This window comes from Penicillium taxi, assembly GCF_028828555.1.
Source record: "Penicillium taxi strain IBT 34144 chromosome Unknown utg000005l_segment0_segment0, whole genome shotgun sequence".
In the NCBI taxonomy this organism is placed as follows: Eukaryota; Fungi; Ascomycota; class Eurotiomycetes; order Eurotiales; family Aspergillaceae; genus Penicillium; species Penicillium taxi.
This window is the reverse complement of record NW_026643207.1, coordinates 326,096-343,091: the sequence shown is the minus strand read 5'-3', so window position 1 is coordinate 343,091 and position 16,996 is coordinate 326,096. Positions and strand designations below refer to the sequence as shown.

Here is a 16,996-nt window from a genome sequence, read left to right as displayed (position 1 = left end):
TGGATATATAACCCTGTTTTTAAAGAGCACCCGGCTTTTTATTTATGTTCAAATTTTGCCGCCTTTTCACCGTTCTTTTTCTGCCTATTTTTGGCTTCACTCTCTTCACCAATTCAAGTCTAACTCTTTCTGTTCCAAGGTTCTTCAGGGACACATCTTTCTATTCTCATTATTCCATTAATGATCAATCCTTTGTCCTACTAAATTTCAATTTTTTCTATGTCACAGGTATGAGACGTCACACTTGTATCGTCCCAAGGTTGGATATAATATTCACCCAAATCTACATGAAGTGAATGGGACAAAGGAGCCGGCTTTATATTCCACAATTCCAACCACATTGAGAGTATTCAATACAATCTAGATGTTACAGACTCCTGCTAAGTCTGCAATAGTACAACTATCGAAAAGGAATCCATAGCCCGGGGTAGCAATTCTAAGGTTCAAGCCAGGCCACAAGATACGTACTGTGTACGGCGTACCAGATTCCTACGCCAATTCTTGGCGTTCTCTTTCCGTATTAGTACTCGCCATTTTTGCTCGCTGAGTAGAACTGAGCATGCGTGATCCGATCGGTGAGCATTATATAAGCTGATCTACTCACTTCTCAGCACTCAGTACGGAGTACCTATTTTGGTTGATTGGTCTATCAATTCTAAGTAGGTTGTAAGCTCATAGTAGTATTGAATCTAGCCGAGGCATCAGACAAATTTACACCATGACTTCATGAATTGGGCTGAAGCGCATGCATGGTATATAAGCGACTAATATAGCCCGATCGGATTAATTGAACTCTGAATTGAATTGAATGGAATTGAGCTTCATAGACTAGTTTAGAGCCTACAGATGTAGTATCTCTAGACGTCAAGGCTTAAGGCAGGTATGTTGCCAATGACACAATTTCCCTACAGCAATCCAGTTCTGTAAGGATGTATTGGAAGCTGCCCATCAATGAGTATAGTGTCCTGGGAAAGGAAGTTGGTAATGGTGCCAGTTTCAGGAGAGAGGAAGCTCGGCGTGTAGATGGAATCCGGACTTGCGAATAATTAATATCAAGCCAACAAATGCTTCGCTGTCAGTATGGTGGCTAATGCCAGGCACTGGAAGAGAGCATATATCCCATTTTAGAGACTTTGTGTGTGGTTGAAAGATTCTTCGCTCCAATAGCTTGTCTCGATTGTAGGAAAATTGTAGAAAAATACCAAATAAGACAAAACCAACAAACAAAAAAGTACCATATCTCGGCAGTAGTATACGAAGATGAATTGTCTTGGGGCTCAGCCAAGGAAGCATCCTTTCTTTCAGTATTATCTGCAAGTGACTTTGTTTGAATCTGAATCTCGGTCTTGAATTTGGAATGTGCAACTAGTGTTGGATTAGACAATCCGTAGACGTTATCCCCAAGTCTAAGTCCAAAGACATATTGGCGATTTGCAATAAGATGGTGAAAGCGACCCTGCTCCACAAGAGTACTATCTCCTTCAAGTGCAACGGTATAGTCAGACAACTGGAGATATTTGACTGCGCTTGTACTCAGGAGCAAAACTGATTCTCTTGCTTTGAGGATAACTGAAGGACCTAGGAGGGTATGAAAAATGTGATCCTCAGTATTGGCATCCAGAGAGGACATCGTCGAGGACAACCAAATCACATTGTGCGTACAATGCTTTTGCAAGTGAAGCTCTTTCTTTCTGCCCACTACTGAAAGCAAGAACATTGCTCCCAACTTTGGTTGATCTCTTTTCAGAAGAAGCAGGTCCTGAGAAAGTATCGTCGCTTCAATAACGTTGGCATATATTTCCTCGTCAAATGTTGAGAAGCTTATGGTGGCGTCTTTATACTTTGATTGGGGAGGAAAGGAACCTGCTCGCAGTATCTAACTTTGCGAAACTTGGTTCGTGTGAAGACTTCACCAGATCGGAGTTTCTCCCCGTACTGCCTTGCATAAAGTCGACTTTCTATAAGTAATAGGACCGATAAACATCGTCAGTCCTTGCGACATGAAGATATTGATATTCTTCAGAGTCAACGTCTTCTTTTCCCAGCCAAAGTCTGCGCTCCTGATCTCCACGAACAAATAGTAGCTTTTCACTCGCGTGGCCATTCTCAGACGGCATGTCTGGTGTAATAACATGACTTTCGTCATGTCTTGTCTCTCTCTTGAGAAATGCTTGTATTCTTGATAGACACGAGAGCACTGCAAACAGATGAGGGAGAACTTGGAATAACAGGGATAGTGGCGTCGAGAGGAGTTGGAGATACGAAAGTGAGGTGAAAGTTGTCGTGACGTTGAGTTGTCCAGACATGAGAGTAAATGCAAAGACTGGGCCCAGAAGAACTGGTGTGAATCCTATTTCCACGGAGCCTACGAGAAAGATTCGGAACTTTCCTCCGGTCTCTAGCTCATCGACGCGTAACTTTTCAATTGCATCTTCAGCTGGTTTGGTAAGCCCAAATATCTTCAAGTGCTTCATATTCCCGATAATACTTGCTTTGTCTTCAACGCGCTTCTGAATTGCCTGCATCCAAGCTTCCTGCTTTGCGCCAATAAAACGTATCAGAACACTCGAGGAGATAATGCAAATAAAGACGACAACTAGTGGCACCGCAAAAGCTGGAACAAGCTGACGCTGAAGTAACCAGCTACGATAACCATTTGTACTGGGTTTGCCCAGAAATCATCCCTCCGAACCCTTTCAACATCCGAACTCATCAGCGTAACAGGCGCTGAATTGTATTTTGATATACTACCGAAGCCAAACATGCTCGAATCATGAATAGCGTTCGCTCATGTAAATGTCAATAGAGAGCAGTGTAATAGGTATTCCGGTGTAGACCAAGAGCATGGCACCGATTCAGTCATAGCCATTGTTGGTAGTAAGGCTGGTATCTGGCTGCTTAAGAAGGTTCAAGATAGCCTCGATGAGAAGCGGCTGAAAATTGTTAATCCTATGAGAGCAACACGAGGACCAAGAGAGGAATGGCTAATGAGCCAGCAAGTGCTTTATTCAAGCCCATAGAAAAAGCGGTACCTACCTAGGCAGGAATTGCCCTGATGAGAATCATCTTCCAAGGCTCATATACCAGTGGATCTTGGGAGCTGCTGCACTGATAAGGTGGCAATTATTGGCAGGTCTTACCAGTATTAAGGTTGGCCTACGTAGATAGGCAGTGGAAACCCCGGCAAAACCAAGCATGTCGACTGAAATTTGAGCCGATTCAGATGAGGGAGAATTTAGTGTTGAATGGCGACAGTCAGTCAAGAGTTCAAAGAAGAATGCTACAAGCCATTCCTCGGATATATTGCCTAGTAACTGAGATTCATGAGAGCCTTTCACAAAACTATGTTTCAAAGAGGGTCGAAAGCTGGCCAGCTCAGATCCGCCTCAACTAGTTTCATTACTATGCGACTGTCTGGGGCTTGCTGCAACTCGCTATTTTGATTGCAGACGAAATCACAAGGTGCATGGAAAGTCACGGGGAAATGTTCTAGAAAATTGTCAACGATAATTTTGACAGTACAACATCAAAGAGAATACAATGTTAATATCTCGACATTGAAGTAAGAGAACTAAGACCAGGAATTTTTAGTGGTATAACGCGGAACCGGTGTTAAACTCCCCAATTGTACAATATTGCGGCATAGAATTCAATTATGCTATCAGGATTCATTCGAGGACTGATGTGTCGTGAGACGAGAGAAAGGCTACCGGAACAGTGGGGACTTGAAGGCCGTGATCAATGTTGGTACCCATGTCTTCTTTCAGTAACAATCTGTCCTTGATGTAGAGGATATTACTGAATTGAGGAATATAAGGCTACGCACTTTGAATCTCAAGGGAAAGTAAGACCATACAATTTAATCAAACTAGAAGATTATGTTAGTCATAGACCTCCAGAGCCTTGCGGCTGATTCGAGCACTTACAGGAGTCAAGAAGGACTCAGCAACAAATCGAGCTCGGGCGTTCAAGAACAGCTTCATCTCTGAGATCTCTTTGTCGACCTCTTCCATGAACTCCAGAATGAAATCCACTAATTTATGTTTAAGCATAGCCTCGGTGTGGAAGTTTGTAATGAGGAACGAGATATCGTAACCCTAATTTAAATGATCAGCAAACAGTACAGTCATATAATTGAGCATCAGCCACGAACCTGGATAGGTTTTCTCCGCAGGATAAAGAATGACTCCGCTCTTTGAGTCAGGAAACGCGTGAACTTATGGACCAGCACGTGTTCGATCTCATCTGCCTGCTTTATCCGGATGCTGACTCGAACACTGTTGACGCTAGGCTCAATCAGAACCTTCTCATTCTCGTTACGTGATACTGTCAAGGGGTTCAGGAGGAGCTCAGGAGAGCTAGCCGCCTCGATCTCTGGGACATTATGACGCTCCGAGGTCTGGGAGGCGAAGTTGGAAATGGCAAGGGCGGCAGTCAAGGATGACCGAACACATTGGAGGTACGGGCGCAAAGATTGAGACTATTTTAGATCAGACAAAACAGCTTCAGGTTCCACTGGAAGTAGAAGACATACCATGATGCGGGGAGGGGGTTGTTATCGCTGCGGAGGAGAGTTTTCAGAACTGAGGAGTATTCAATTGAAGATAGAACGTGTTGTAATGGAAAACCTATCCTTTCAATCCAGATCCAGTGCCACAAATGGTGGAGAAGACCAGCTTGCAACTCGCGGAGGTGTTAAGGCAGAGGGCGAGTTGCACGGGGTCCCGCTTGAGGGGCGATCATTGTTTGTCGTGTTTGCAACCTGCTCTTAAACACCCCGAAGCTGTTTACGTCTCGTCAACCATCGCAACATCTTCCTATCTCTTAATCAAATATCCCCAGACGCTCTGTAAACATGGCGTCTATACCAAGTGAGCTTTTAATGATGAGAAGTATGACTTTATTTCAGTTACTAATCTATCTTCAGTCATTATCAAACATTCAGGCAAACGCCACGAAGTCGAGCTCGATCCTACGTCTACCGGCGAAACATTGAAATACCAGCTATTCTCTCTAACTGGTGTCGAGCCAGATCGTCAAAAGGTGCTCATTAAAGGTGGCCAGCTCAAGGATGACACCCCACTGTCTGCCCTTAATGCCAAGCCAGGGCAGACTTTTATGATGATGGGTACACCTGGCCAGGGAAGTGAAAGTCTCGGTCGACCCAAGGAGGCAGTGAAGTTTCTGGAGGACATGACTGAAGCTGAGGTGGCACAACAAGCGGGCGCTACCCCAGCTGGTCTGCAGAACCTAGGCAATACGTGCTATTTGAATTCTACTCTCCAAACCTTGCGGGGCATTCCAGAGCTGCAAGAGGAACTCCAGAAGTACCGTCCTAGCAACAGCTCTGGTCAGTCTGGTCTCTCTGACCTCAGCAACTTTGGCCTCGGTGGGTTGGACAGCACTCGGGACCTGGCAGCATCCCTGCGAGATCTGTTCAGACAGATGTCCAAGACGCAGGAAGGTATTCCGCCACTGATGTTCTTGCAAGCCCTCCGAACTGTATTTCCTCAATTCGCCCAGCGAGACCGTAATGGCCACGGCTATGCGCAGCAAGATGCCGAGGAAGCATGGTCGCAAATCCTCAACCAGCTGCGGAGCAAAGTGACAATCACTGATGAAAATGGGGGTTCCACTTCCCAGATCTCTTTTGTTGACAAGTATCTGGCGGGTCAGTTTGAGTCCGTCATCAAGTGTGATGATCCTGCAGTGATTGAGGTTGACGAAGAACCCATCGAGTCCTCTGACATTTTCTTCAAGCTGGACTGTCACATTGGCAAAGAGACCAATCACCTCGCTGATGGAATCATGGCCGGATTGGAGGAGCAAATTGAGAAGCAGTCCCCAACTCTCGAGCGCAATGCCTTGTACACGAAAAAGTCACGCATTGCTCGGTTGCCAAAGTATCTTACTGTGCACTTCGTTCGTTTCTTCTGGAAGCGTGAGACTCAGAAGAAGGCCAAGATCATGCGAAAAGTGACATTCCCCGCTGAATTAGATGTGGTGGAATTTTGCACCGAACAGCTTCAGAAGCAGCTTGTACCTGTCCGCGACAAAGTTCGAGAGATCCGCAAGGATGAGCTCGACGTTGATCGTTCCCGCAAGCGCCAGATGCTGTCTCAGCAGCGTGAGGAGAAGCAAAAGAACAACGAAAGCGAGGCTGGTGAAAGCTTGGAGCCCATGCAAAAGAAGAAGGCGGCTTCAGAGAACAAGGGCAAGGCCAGTGACAAGGACGGAGATACCACTATGGAAGAAGAAACCTTCAAGACTGACGCTGAGCACGAAGCTGAGAAGCTTGCTGCCATAAAGGTCGCGAAACAGGAGCTATATGACTTGGTCAAACAGAACGGCTCTGATGACAGTGGAACAAACCAGTCCGGCCTATACGAACTCCGTGGCGTCATTACACATCAAGGGGCCAGTGCGGATAGTGGTCACTACACCGCATATGTTAAGCAGGATTCAAAGTCAGATGACGCTCAAACTGGTAGCAAGCGCCGGGAGGGTGACGACAGCAAGTGGTGGTGGTTTAACGATGACAAGGTGACCGAGGTGGAAGCCGAGAAGATCGAAACCCTTGCGGGTGGTGGTAAGTGATGCATACTCAACCTTTTCAACAGCTTCTTTACTAATGGTTTTCAGGTGAAACTCACTCTGCTCTGATCTTACTGTATCGTGCCATTGACCTACCTAAGCTCGATTGATTTGACTGTCTGGAGCGACGGAACCCGAGTCTTTACGACGAAAAGATACGCCTCTAGATGAATAGAAACGATGATCACGAACCAACGCTGATGGAGACCATGGACTGTGACAGACACAAGAACACTAGTATTGAATGAAATTACTTGGTAGCCCCAATATACCTAGGTATATCTTTTGTAATCCCTGACCAGAACTGCTATTTAGATATCGATGTAAACTTAGATAATAAAAATACGTCACGTGATATGAGACACGGCCATGCATTTAACAGCCTCCTTTCAATGCTATCAGAGACGCAACCATGCTTTCCCGAAACACTCTCCGGTTACCCTCCCGGGTGCCTATCACTTGCCATATAATCCCCTGTCGGCCTTTCGTCCGAAATAACACCACAAACGCGCTCCAGAATCCCGCCATTCAACCATCCCGATGGAGGCGATCCCCATGGACGCGCCGTCTAATATACGCAGGAATATTCTGGGCTGTGGGTGCCTCTCTGGGACTTGGCATATCAACTGAATCTGCACCACAGCCAATTCCGGGGTCTGTGGAGGATCAGTTGAAGTTCCTAGAGACGGAACAATTCCTCGACAGTCTTACTCTCGTGCAAGACTTGCGGAGGAACCCAGATTGTACGGAAACTGTCGCATACGAAAGCTTTGGCCCTGAACAAAAACTCCATCGTCTGACATCTGGTCCCATGGCCGGAAGTAGACGCTTGGGAGTCCAAGTAAGTTAGACCAAAGTTTTGACATTTTAACATGCATCCGCATTGGCAAAGAAAGCCCCTCACTCTGTGCCGAGACATTGTGATCAAATCTTGTCTAACCGATTGTTTTCTGTACAGAGAGTGTTCTGGAACGAAAAGGAGAAAAATCTTACTAGTGTCGTCTTCTTGGGGAACGGCCTCGAAGGGTTTCCGCTTCTCGTCCACGGGGGTGCCCTTGCCACTGTGATAGATGAAAATCTTGGACGTGTAGCTATTCGACACTTCCCAGCACGTACTGGCGTTACTGCTAACCTCAATATCAACTACCGCCACCCCACATTCTCGAACATGTTCTATTCCCTACACACAACCCTGGACCTAGAACGGAGCACAGACCGGAAGGCATATGCTACTTGCCAGGTGCGTGACTTGTCCGGGAAAGTATGTGTCGAGGCTAGCGGTCTTTTTGTTGTTCCAAGGAATTTCGCTCTGGCGGAAGTTGGACATTTCTAGGTCCCTGGAAATCATGGGTGGTTCCAAGTTCGCCTCGTATATTTCTGTTGCTACAGATACCCCTTCGCGGGGAAAACCTCCAACCGAATTACCTTACAAGTATAGTTCATCAGGGATCTACGCAAGAATTTCTCTGTCTATATCCATCTTCTTTATACCGATATGCTTCCACAAGGTAGCACAAGGTGAAATTATTCGCTTGTACGTACAAAGCAATTATATCTCGAAAATGCGCTTTCATTGTTTTCGACATAAGTCTATGAATACAAAACCAGCACAGACCTTCAATAATATGGTTTCGGCGCTGACACCTTTAATAGTAATCTCCGTAAATGGAGATCAAACCTGCGTCATACATTTCCCCACGTTTTCCCCGCATTTTGCTGTCAGTCAGCCTTCAAGAACAGACATGAGCAATGCTAAGCTGCCTCGGTATATTCGCAAATTTGAATTCTAGGTTCCGGCTATCGCTTATGCTACACATAGCTATACCCCTCCTATGAAATCCTCTTTCATTGGCCAAACGGGACCAGGCCATGTCGGAATATTTGGTGTTTGCCTGGGCAAGAGAACAAAGAGCTTCAGACCCACCGGTATCACCGAATGATATTGTTTATAGAAGAGTCCCTGGTGTCTTGCAAGATGATACATGCTTATATCACATCAATTGATGAGTATCTCCTCCCAATCAATGGGTGCGTTGTGTAGATCTGATATCATAATTACCATATTTAGGCTATTTAACCTTGTGATAATCCGCCCTGTTCGCAAGAGCCTATCTATTCAAAAACTTCTATTTACAGACTGATATTAATACTGTAAAAATTCCATCTATACAAGATGGCAGGTCTAGTGGAGAGCTTCAACCCGCCACTGGTTGAAGAGAAGAATGGAATTATGCCCCAAGATAGCAATGACCTAGAGAGACGATATAGTCATTGGGAGATAGCTCATTCAGGGTCTAATGAGACCAGGGATGTTGATTCCGAGAAGGATATTCCAGTATTATCTCACTTCATGGCTCATTCGAGCGGTCTGTACTGACCGAACTCATTAGATGACATTCCGACGCTTCATGGGATTTACATCTATGGCTTTCTTGTGGACTGGAAGTCAAATCCCAGTCTACCTTTTTGGTATGATCCAGAATCGTTTCTTTCCAAGTTATATATGCTCACAGCTTATAGGTGGTATCCCCCCATATATCTATGGATCAATTGGTGGGGCCGATAGATGGGTTTGGTTTGTAAGTGAACTCCATCTTGAATTTCTGGCCACAAAAGCTCATTGCCACATCTATACAGGTCCTCGCCAATCTACTGAGCCTCGCCGGTGTCTGTCCTTTCGTTGGGTCTCTCTCTGATCTGATAGGTCGCCGCTACCTTGCCATTATCGGCGCATCCTTGATTTGCATCGGAATGATCGTCTGCAGCACGGCACATGAAATGAATATATTCATAGGTGTGTCTCCCAAAGGGTTCACGATTCCATATTGGTTGTTCTAGTCCCTGATTGTTCCTTAATTAGCTGGCATGGCTATCGCTGGCGCCGGAGCTGGAGTTAACGAACTGACTGCCCTAGCTGCAACTTCTGAGATGGCGCCCATTCGCAAGCGCGGTGTCTATGTTGCCGCTCTCATTTTCACCATCTTACCTTTCTGTCCAGCTGTGCTTTGGGCGCAGCTCATCGCTTACCATTCATCTTGGCGCTATGTGGGTGCCTTTTGCGGCGCATGGAGCGGATTCGGTCTTTTAATCACAGTTCTTTTCTATTTTCCGCCTCCACGTGTCAACTCGACTGGATTGAGTCGAAAGGAAATAATTAGTCGTGTTGACTTCATCGGCGGCTTTTTGAGCATCACAGGGCTCATCGTCTTCTTGGCTGGGTTACAATGGGGCGGATATCAGTACCCATGGTCATCTGCACATGTTCTTACTCCATTGATCGTCGGTGTTGCTCTGCTAGTCGCTTTCACGTTCTGGGAAATTTACGGAGCTAAATATCCCATCTTCCCCACGCGGCTGAAGCAAGAGCCTCGAACGTTGTGCCTGACACTGGTCGTCACCTTTATCTCTGGAGCCAACTTCTTCTCCGTACTCATGTTTTGGCCTACTGAGTCATTTAATGTATACGGCCACAATCCCGTCGATGTCGGTGTTCGCAGTCTCCCTATCGGTTTCGGCATCTTGGGAGGAGCTTGCATTGTCCTCGTACTGTTGAGTGTATTCCGAGGACATAATAAGGAGCTCTTGATCATCAGTAGTATCTTGATGACTGCAGGTATGGGACATCCGACAATATATGCATGCATTCAACTAACTATTTGCAGGCTGCGGAGCTCTATCCATCGGGAAAGTTGACAATCTCTACCAGATGTGGGGAATATTGACCCTAGCCGGTCTTGGAATTGGTGGCATTGTGGTCCCTGCTTCAATCATTACTACTATAATTTGCCCTGATGTATGGTTCCTCACGTCCCATCCTCCAATAGAAACTTTCGGCTAACTTCTTTTAGGACTTGATTGCCACTATTTCCGCTCTTACGCTATCTATACGTGTCGTAGGTGGTGGTATAGGCTACACCATCTACTATAATGTGTTTGTCTCCAAGTTTGTCCCACTTGCAACCCATTATATCGGAGGAGTCATGACAACCGAGCTCAATATTACTAGCGTTGAGGCTATCAGTATAGTGATTGAACTTACTGGTGCTTCACTGTTGGACGAAATCAAGACTATTCCAGGCATTGCTGGCAATGAAACGGCGTATCAGATGGTGGTTGCAGCTGGGCAAGTGGCTTATGCCGAGTCCTATAAGTGGGTATACTACACCAGTATTGCTTTTGGAGCTATTTCTATTATAGCTTCTTGTTTTTTGGGGAACATTACCAAGTATATGACTGATCATGTCGCTGTTGTGATGTGAGTTGCTCATCTGAGCGCTCTGTGAGTCTGGAGAATGTATATAGTATTGTGACTGAACTGTTTGCTGTTCATTCAAGTTGTAGCTTCAGCTGAAAAAAAATCTTGAGGATATGCCTAGGTAACGAATTACAGGTAGTTTAAAAGAATGATTTAATAATCTTTAACCCTTTTTCTGAAGTTACAAATGGAAATACTACTATCCTTCACTTCTTAGGCGGTGAGAGCTTGAGTAGGGGCAGAATTATAAGAGCTCGGCCGATCAATGACGCGCCAAGCCTCGGGAACTTTTTTTTAAAGTTGAACTGCGCTGAACGTCAACATCTCAAACTGCTATCATGGCATCGAATCCTGCTAAAAGGAAGCAGTTTAATCCAGAGACTACAGGTGCAGCTCGGAAGCGTGCTAAGACCTTTGACGCACGCTCGCTTGCTGTCCAGTCAACCAATGCAGCCCTCTCTGCAACAGGCGAGCTCGATGTCGCTGCATACTCTTCTGCGCGCGCGTTTGAGATCCAGGCCCTTGAGCGAGGTATGCAGCGATCAAAAGATGCTCTCACTACACGAGCATTTCAAAAAGTACCCCGCTCGATGCGCCGACGAACCGCAAGTCATAATGTAAAACGGGTTCCTCGAAGGTTGAGAGCACGGGCAAAACGAGAGGTATGCAGCTGTAAGCTTTTACACCATAGCTTTATTGCTAACGCAACTACCGGAAACTTTCTAGATGAATGAGGACAAAACTCCCACTGTCACTGCACGGCGACGCAAACCATCCCAGATAATGCGCATCCGGCTCGACACTGCGCGGCGACTGCAAAAGCTGAATGCTAAATCCAAGCAGCGACGAGCCGCTGCAAAAAATAAAGAACAGAAGGATAATGATACTATTTTGCAGGGAGAAGGCAGCCATGCTTTCAATACTGCGCCACGCATACCCAAAATTAAGAAGAACAAGCTCTCTAGACCACTACCCTCAGTCACAAAATACCGCAAACGCCAACGAAGCAAAGTTTGGCTTCCGACTCACATGTACCATGCAAAACGAGCACATATGGCCACAACGAGGAGCCCAATATGGCGATTCGCACTTCCCATATCTCCCACTGAGAAGAGCTATCGACCTACCCACCGAGCTCGAGGGTTTCGCGGTGCCATTGGATGGGATATGAGCTACATGTCCACTATACAGCTTGAAGGGACTGCTTCTGCAATTGAAGCCGTTTTGCGAGCCATTGGTGTCATTGGCGAAGATGCATGGGGCGTCAAGGGGAAGAAGTGGAGGGCTGGGACTAGGTCGTTACAAGCATGGGCTGTTGAAAAGGACCAGCCCAAAAGACCTATTGCTCCAGTCACGTTGATTTGGTGTGTAGAAAGCAAATCTGAAGATACTGAAATGGCTGATGCAGATGTGCCCCAGGCTTCGAAGCATCCTCGGCGAAAGCTCTGGATTCGCATTCATCCATCTGCGTTCCTACAGTTGTGGACAGATTTGCTCTATGTATCAAAAAAGCAAACCCCCCCTGTCATGATTGAAGATCTCAGATTCGAGATTGGTAGCATTGAGATAACTGGTCCGGGGTCGACAGAGGCATTGCTTGCTTCATTGCGGCCAGTGCTGGGCCCAGAGGGCCAAGCCCCCGTGCCAAAGAGTCCAGAAGCGACCTGGGCCTCTCTTCTTGGAGTTTCAAATCCATCTTCACTACCACAGAATGCTCTTTTGTCCTTTGCCATTTCTGACCCTCGCCTTCACTACCCCAATAAAACCCTCAAATCTCCTGACGACCAATCCATTAGGAGTGACCTAGCCATTTTACTTTGTGAATGGTCACCCGATAAAACACAAGGCCCATCTTCCCTGTTCGATCGTCCCAGCCGTCTAGAAGCTGCCCGACAGCTCCCAAGCCAAAAGGCTATCAACCGACGACGTACACTCTCCGCGCCAGGCAAAAATCCTCCTTCGCAGCCCAGTGATCCAAAGATTCCCATAATAATTCTAGCAACAAGATCACAGAAGCATTCCAAAGGTAACAGCACACCTGGATCCTGGACCGTGCTTCTACCGTGGAGATGTGTGGTACCTGTTTGGTACTCACTCATGTTTTACCCGCTCTCAAGCGGAGGTAACGCGCGTTTTGGCGGTCTGAAAGAGCAGCAGCAGCTCGCCTTTGAAGCAAATGCACCTTGGTTCCCTGGCGATTTCCCTGGCACCCGCGCTGGTTGGGAATGGGGCCAGAGTGAGGCCAAGAAAGCCCATGCCGAGTGGAAACGGCGACCAAAGGGACGGCGAGCTGAATTTGACACTCTGAACTTGGGTGCAAACCACCCGAAAGGAGAGGTCGGTAACGGATGGGATTGCGACTGGAAAAGGCTCATCCAGGGTGCCTCGCCGGATTCTGCCCATAGAAATGGACTTTCTACACAGGAACGTGATAACGTCGAAGATGCTCTGCCTATCAACATTCACAATATCCGCCATCCCTCCAGCAATACCGACCGCATCATCAACGACTTTATTAGAACACCTCCTGATTCTTCAGCCCTCGCCACAGTCTATATCACACTTTCCAGCCGTGGTACACCTACTCCCCACGCACGGATCTATCGCCTGCCTTCAGAACCATCTTTGCGCCGTAAATGGCTTGAGCTGGCATCGAGCTCAAAGCACAAGTTTGGCAATGAGAAAAATAAGATAAAAGCAATCGCCACACTAGCATCTGAAGAAGCGCGACGACAATTCGCCGAGGTCCTGCTCTCAAGATCCGGTGGAGAGGCTGGAACTGATCACTTGGACATCCCCATGGAAGAAGATCTCATTGGTTTTGTGACTACGGGTAACTACAATCTTTCCGAGGGCCAGGGAACTGGAATTGGATCGATTCAGATCTCGAAAGTCTTGGCACCCGATATCAAGATCAACGAAAGGAAGATATGTATTATCAGGGCAGCTGGTGAGAGGATCGGTCGTTTGGGAGTGTGGGAGTTGATAGTATGATTATTTCCAATTTTTTACCGAAGTAGTCTCAACAAACCGTTGATTTTCTAATAAATCCACTGAGTAGCATCAAGCTACACAATTTCGCATACTAGCCACTTCATATCCTACAATTGCTATAAATGGGTCCATCTAGAATTATCCCGAGGAACTTGGCTCAGTAGAATTCAATTGGGGGCACGAAAAGATGGCGAAAAAAAATGGCACCACCTGGGCATACCATTCGCAGTTTGCAAGTGCAATCCCTAGACGGTCATCCGTTGTCAGCCCTTTGACATGGATAATTGAGATTTCAGAACTGATGATATGCAGGTGTTAACTAAGTACATGACTATCAAATGCTGACATGAAGTAAAACATGTGGTAGCCTAATATTACTCCTGTATAAGCCGCAACAAATCCTCCTCTTCGGAACTATACACGCCACAGGGGGTCACAAGGTTGATATGCCCCTAATAATTACTTGACCCCCGCGTTCTAAACTAATGATTTTCCATACGAAGGAGTATGTAAATCATGCCATTCTGCTCCGTATTAATGCACAAAGTTCCCAAGCTATACTAGGCTGAACCCCAACAACACGAGACACGGGGCACGAGACTCCTTTAATATGGAGTACATTTTAGTTCCTGCAGGCACTAGTACTGACTGCCCCGGAGAGTCCATGCGTAACGGAGTATCTCCGTCCCTCCGTTCCAATTTCACGATCGGGATTCCGTATTCTCGGCCCACCCATTCTCTGCATCGGCAGCCCGATGCCGATAGAACTTAGGGCAACTCCCACCATATGGAGTATAAAAGTATGGAAGGTCTGGTTGATTAACTTCTATACTGGGATCAGGCCGTATCGAAGAAGATGTAGGGATCAAAGCAAGAGCCTTTCGCTCTCCCCAACCTCCGCGTCGGTCTAAGCCATAGTCGTTCACCGGCGAAGTCGGGGAAGAACGTGCCATGGAGTGCGATACAAGCCCCCCACATTTTCTCCGCTCTAGTTTCATTCTGTGGGTTAAATGCCGTCATACGAGAGAGAGAAAAAACATGTGCGACTGGTTTGTAGGTGCGTGTGCTTGTATAACCCATTTGCGTAGCACTGGGATGGAACCTTTTGAACCTTGCAAGGTGTCCAGGAATATTACATCGTCAATCATCAATTGAAAAGGTCCAAAAAATTACTAATAATTTCAAGGGGAAAAAAGGAAAGAAAATGTGAGTTGAAGCCGTTTTCCTCCGGTGCCGTAATACGAAAGAAAATAAGATGGAGGGTGAACCATGGCGGCAATTACGCCCCCTTCAAGTTACTGCCAAGGTCTGAGAACGGAACTGACCTCATACACCTAAAACATAATTACGCATCATCCCACTTCTCTTCTTCTTCTCTCCTTTAAATAATTGATCCTCCCTTCTTCAACTCCCAAAAACTTTTCTACCCTTTTTTGCCTTTTTCTTTTCTCTCTCTCAACATCATGTCCTCTTCACTCGTGGAAGAGGCTACGCGTATTGCGCTTCAATTTGACTACCCCGCTGAGCAGGTACAGCGCGGAGTCGCAGAGTACATCCGTCAGTCAGATGAGGGTCTGGCTAAGGAGGGTGCTACATTAAGCCAGATTCCAACCTTCGTGACCGCTGTACCAAATGGCACGGAAAAGGTACAGTCTGCACTTTTACGTTAATTTTTGATTTGAATACCACTGATGTCTTCTCAGGGATTGTATCTGGCTGTTGACCTCGGTGGCACCAATTTCCGTGTTTGCTCTGTACAGCTACATGGTGATACCACCTTCAATCTCACCCAGTCCAAGATCATGATTCCCCGTGAGCTCATGGCCTCCGGTACCTCTAAGGATCTATTCCTCTTCCTCGCTCGCCAAATCGAGGCTTTTCTGCGCATTCATCACAACGAGCATTTTGAGGCTCACCTTCGCCGGAAACGCGAAGACCGCGGTGAGGAGTATTTGTTTGACCTGGGGTTCACCTTCAGTTTCCCCGTCCGCCAGGATGGAATCAACTCTGGCACTCTGATTCGATGGACCAAGGGCTTCAACATTCCCGACGCTGTTGGTCATGACGTATGCGCGCTGCTCCAATCTGCCATTGACGACCTTGACCTGCCAGTTCGCGTTGCGGCCCTGGTCAACGATACCGTGGGTACTCTCATGGCTCGTTCATACACCTCCCCCGGAGAGACCGGCACTCTTCTGGGAGCCATATTTGGCACTGGAACCAACGGCGCTTACGTTGAGAAGCTTTCAAACGTCAGCAAACTTGAGAACATGAATGATTCTCACTACGACACTTCTACAGGAGAGATGATCATTAACGCAGAGTGGGGTAGCTTCGATAACCAGCTGAGCGTTCTTCCCAGCACTATTTATGACATCGAGTTGGATGCCGACAGCAACAACCCTGGTATTCAGATGTTTGAAAAGCGTGTCTCGGGTATGTTCTTGGGCGAGATTCTTCGTCGCGCACTGCTGGACCTACACACCAAGCTAGGCCTATTCAAGCTCAGCAAGACATCCAAGGTCTCCATCCCTACCGATTCCCTTCTCTACCGCCAGTGGGGCCTGGATACCAGCCTGCTGAGTCAGGTTGAGGCCGACACTACCAAACAGTTCGTTGATGTCAAGGCTGCGCTAAAGGACCACCTGAAGGTTGAGAACCCCAGTGATACCGAGTGTAAGGCCGTGAAGATCCTGGTTCATGCTATTGGTAAGCGTGCTGCTCGTCTCAGTGCTGTACCACTCGCTGCCATTCTTATCCACACTGGCAAGCTCGACACCGACGATGTCGTCGACGTTGGTGTCGACGGCAGTGTGGTTGAATTCTACCCTGACTTTGAGACTCATCTGCGTGGAGCTCTGCGCGAGGTCCCTCAGGTTGGCGAGGCCGGTGACAAGAAAGTTCGCATTGGCATTTCCAAGGATGGTAGCGGTGTCGGTGCGGCTCTGATTGCTCTTGTTGCGAGCAAAGACCAGACTTTGGTTACCCCCAACTCAAAATAATTGCGAGTCGCTGCCTCTTGAAATCCTACACTCTATTCCTTGCTGGCTGGGCCAGTCTCCGTGGAGTTGATTTTACCCCAAGCAAACTGGCTCAACTTGACGAAAATTCCTCCCTTCCACTCTACCCGTACCCCCTACCTTTATTTTCCTT

The 16,996-nt window shown here is 47.0% G+C and overlaps 9 protein-coding genes across 9 annotated transcripts; 5 read left to right on the top strand and 4 right to left on the bottom strand.

Annotated features, from left to right (window-relative positions):
• Positions 1-905: 905 nt before the first annotated feature.
• On the bottom strand, positions 906-1,630 carry N7495_007489 (uncharacterized protein; the record flags this gene model as incomplete). Its single annotated transcript, XM_057210140.1, has 2 exons — positions 906-1,035; positions 1,236-1,630. The coding sequence occupies 2 exons, from the start codon at positions 1,628-1,630 to the stop codon at positions 906-908; spliced, it is 525 nt and encodes a 174-aa protein (XP_057059683.1).
• Positions 1,631-1,958: 328 nt separating this feature from the next.
• Positions 1,959-2,764, bottom strand: N7495_007488 (uncharacterized protein; the record flags this gene model as incomplete). Its single annotated transcript, XM_057210139.1, is given in 2 exon segments — positions 1,959-2,630; positions 2,648-2,764. The coding sequence occupies 2 exon segments, from the start codon at positions 2,762-2,764 to the stop codon at positions 1,959-1,961; spliced, it is 789 nt and encodes a 262-aa protein (XP_057059682.1).
• Positions 2,765-3,859: 1,095 nt separating this feature from the next.
• On the bottom strand, positions 3,860-4,537 carry N7495_007487 (actin-related protein 2/3 complex subunit 4 family protein; the record flags this gene model as incomplete). The annotated part of the gene is made up of 4 exons (XM_057210138.1): positions 3,860-3,868; positions 3,927-4,097; positions 4,154-4,480; positions 4,535-4,537. The coding sequence occupies 4 exons, from the start codon at positions 4,535-4,537 to the stop codon at positions 3,860-3,862; spliced, it is 510 nt and encodes a 169-aa protein (XP_057059681.1).
• Positions 4,538-4,855: 318 nt separating this feature from the next.
• On the top strand, positions 4,856-6,704 carry N7495_007486 (ubiquitin-specific protease UBP6; the record flags this gene model as incomplete). Its single annotated transcript, XM_057210137.1, has 3 exons — positions 4,856-4,871; positions 4,928-6,589; positions 6,643-6,704. 3 exons carry the CDS (start codon positions 4,856-4,858, stop codon positions 6,702-6,704), a joined length of 1,740 nt encoding a protein of 579 aa, XP_057059680.1.
• A 302-nt stretch (positions 6,705-7,006) lies between these two features.
• N7495_007485 (PaaI family thioesterase) lies at positions 7,007-7,927 on the top strand (the record flags this gene model as incomplete). The annotated part of the gene is made up of 2 exons (XM_057210136.1): positions 7,007-7,415; positions 7,491-7,927. 2 exons carry the CDS (start codon positions 7,007-7,009, stop codon positions 7,925-7,927), a joined length of 846 nt encoding a protein of 281 aa, XP_057059679.1.
• Positions 7,928-8,767: 840 nt separating this feature from the next.
• N7495_007484 (putative MFS drug efflux pump) lies at positions 8,768-10,853 on the top strand (the record flags this gene model as incomplete). The annotated part of the gene is made up of 3 exons (XM_057210135.1): positions 8,768-8,960; positions 9,488-10,149; positions 10,443-10,853. 3 exons carry the CDS (start codon positions 8,768-8,770, stop codon positions 10,851-10,853), a joined length of 1,266 nt encoding a protein of 421 aa, XP_057059678.1.
• A 334-nt stretch (positions 10,854-11,187) lies between these two features.
• Positions 11,188-13,843, top strand: N7495_007483 (ribonuclease P/MRP protein subunit POP1; the record flags this gene model as incomplete). The annotated part of the gene is made up of 2 exons (XM_057210134.1): positions 11,188-11,475; positions 11,576-13,843. The coding sequence occupies 2 exons, from the start codon at positions 11,188-11,190 to the stop codon at positions 13,841-13,843; spliced, it is 2,556 nt and encodes an 851-aa protein (XP_057059677.1).
• Positions 13,844-14,544: 701 nt separating this feature from the next.
• Positions 14,545-14,796, bottom strand: N7495_007482 (uncharacterized protein; the record flags this gene model as incomplete). Its single annotated transcript, XM_057210133.1, has 1 exon — positions 14,545-14,796. The coding sequence occupies one exon, from the start codon at positions 14,794-14,796 to the stop codon at positions 14,545-14,547; it is 252 nt and encodes an 83-aa protein (XP_057059676.1).
• A 510-nt stretch (positions 14,797-15,306) lies between these two features.
• On the top strand, positions 15,307-16,845 carry glkA (glucokinase glkA; the record flags this gene model as incomplete). The annotated part of the gene is made up of 2 exons (XM_057210132.1): positions 15,307-15,489; positions 15,547-16,845. 2 exons carry the CDS (start codon positions 15,307-15,309, stop codon positions 16,843-16,845), a joined length of 1,482 nt encoding a protein of 493 aa, XP_057059675.1.
• Between the last annotated feature and the right edge of the window lie 151 nt (positions 16,846-16,996).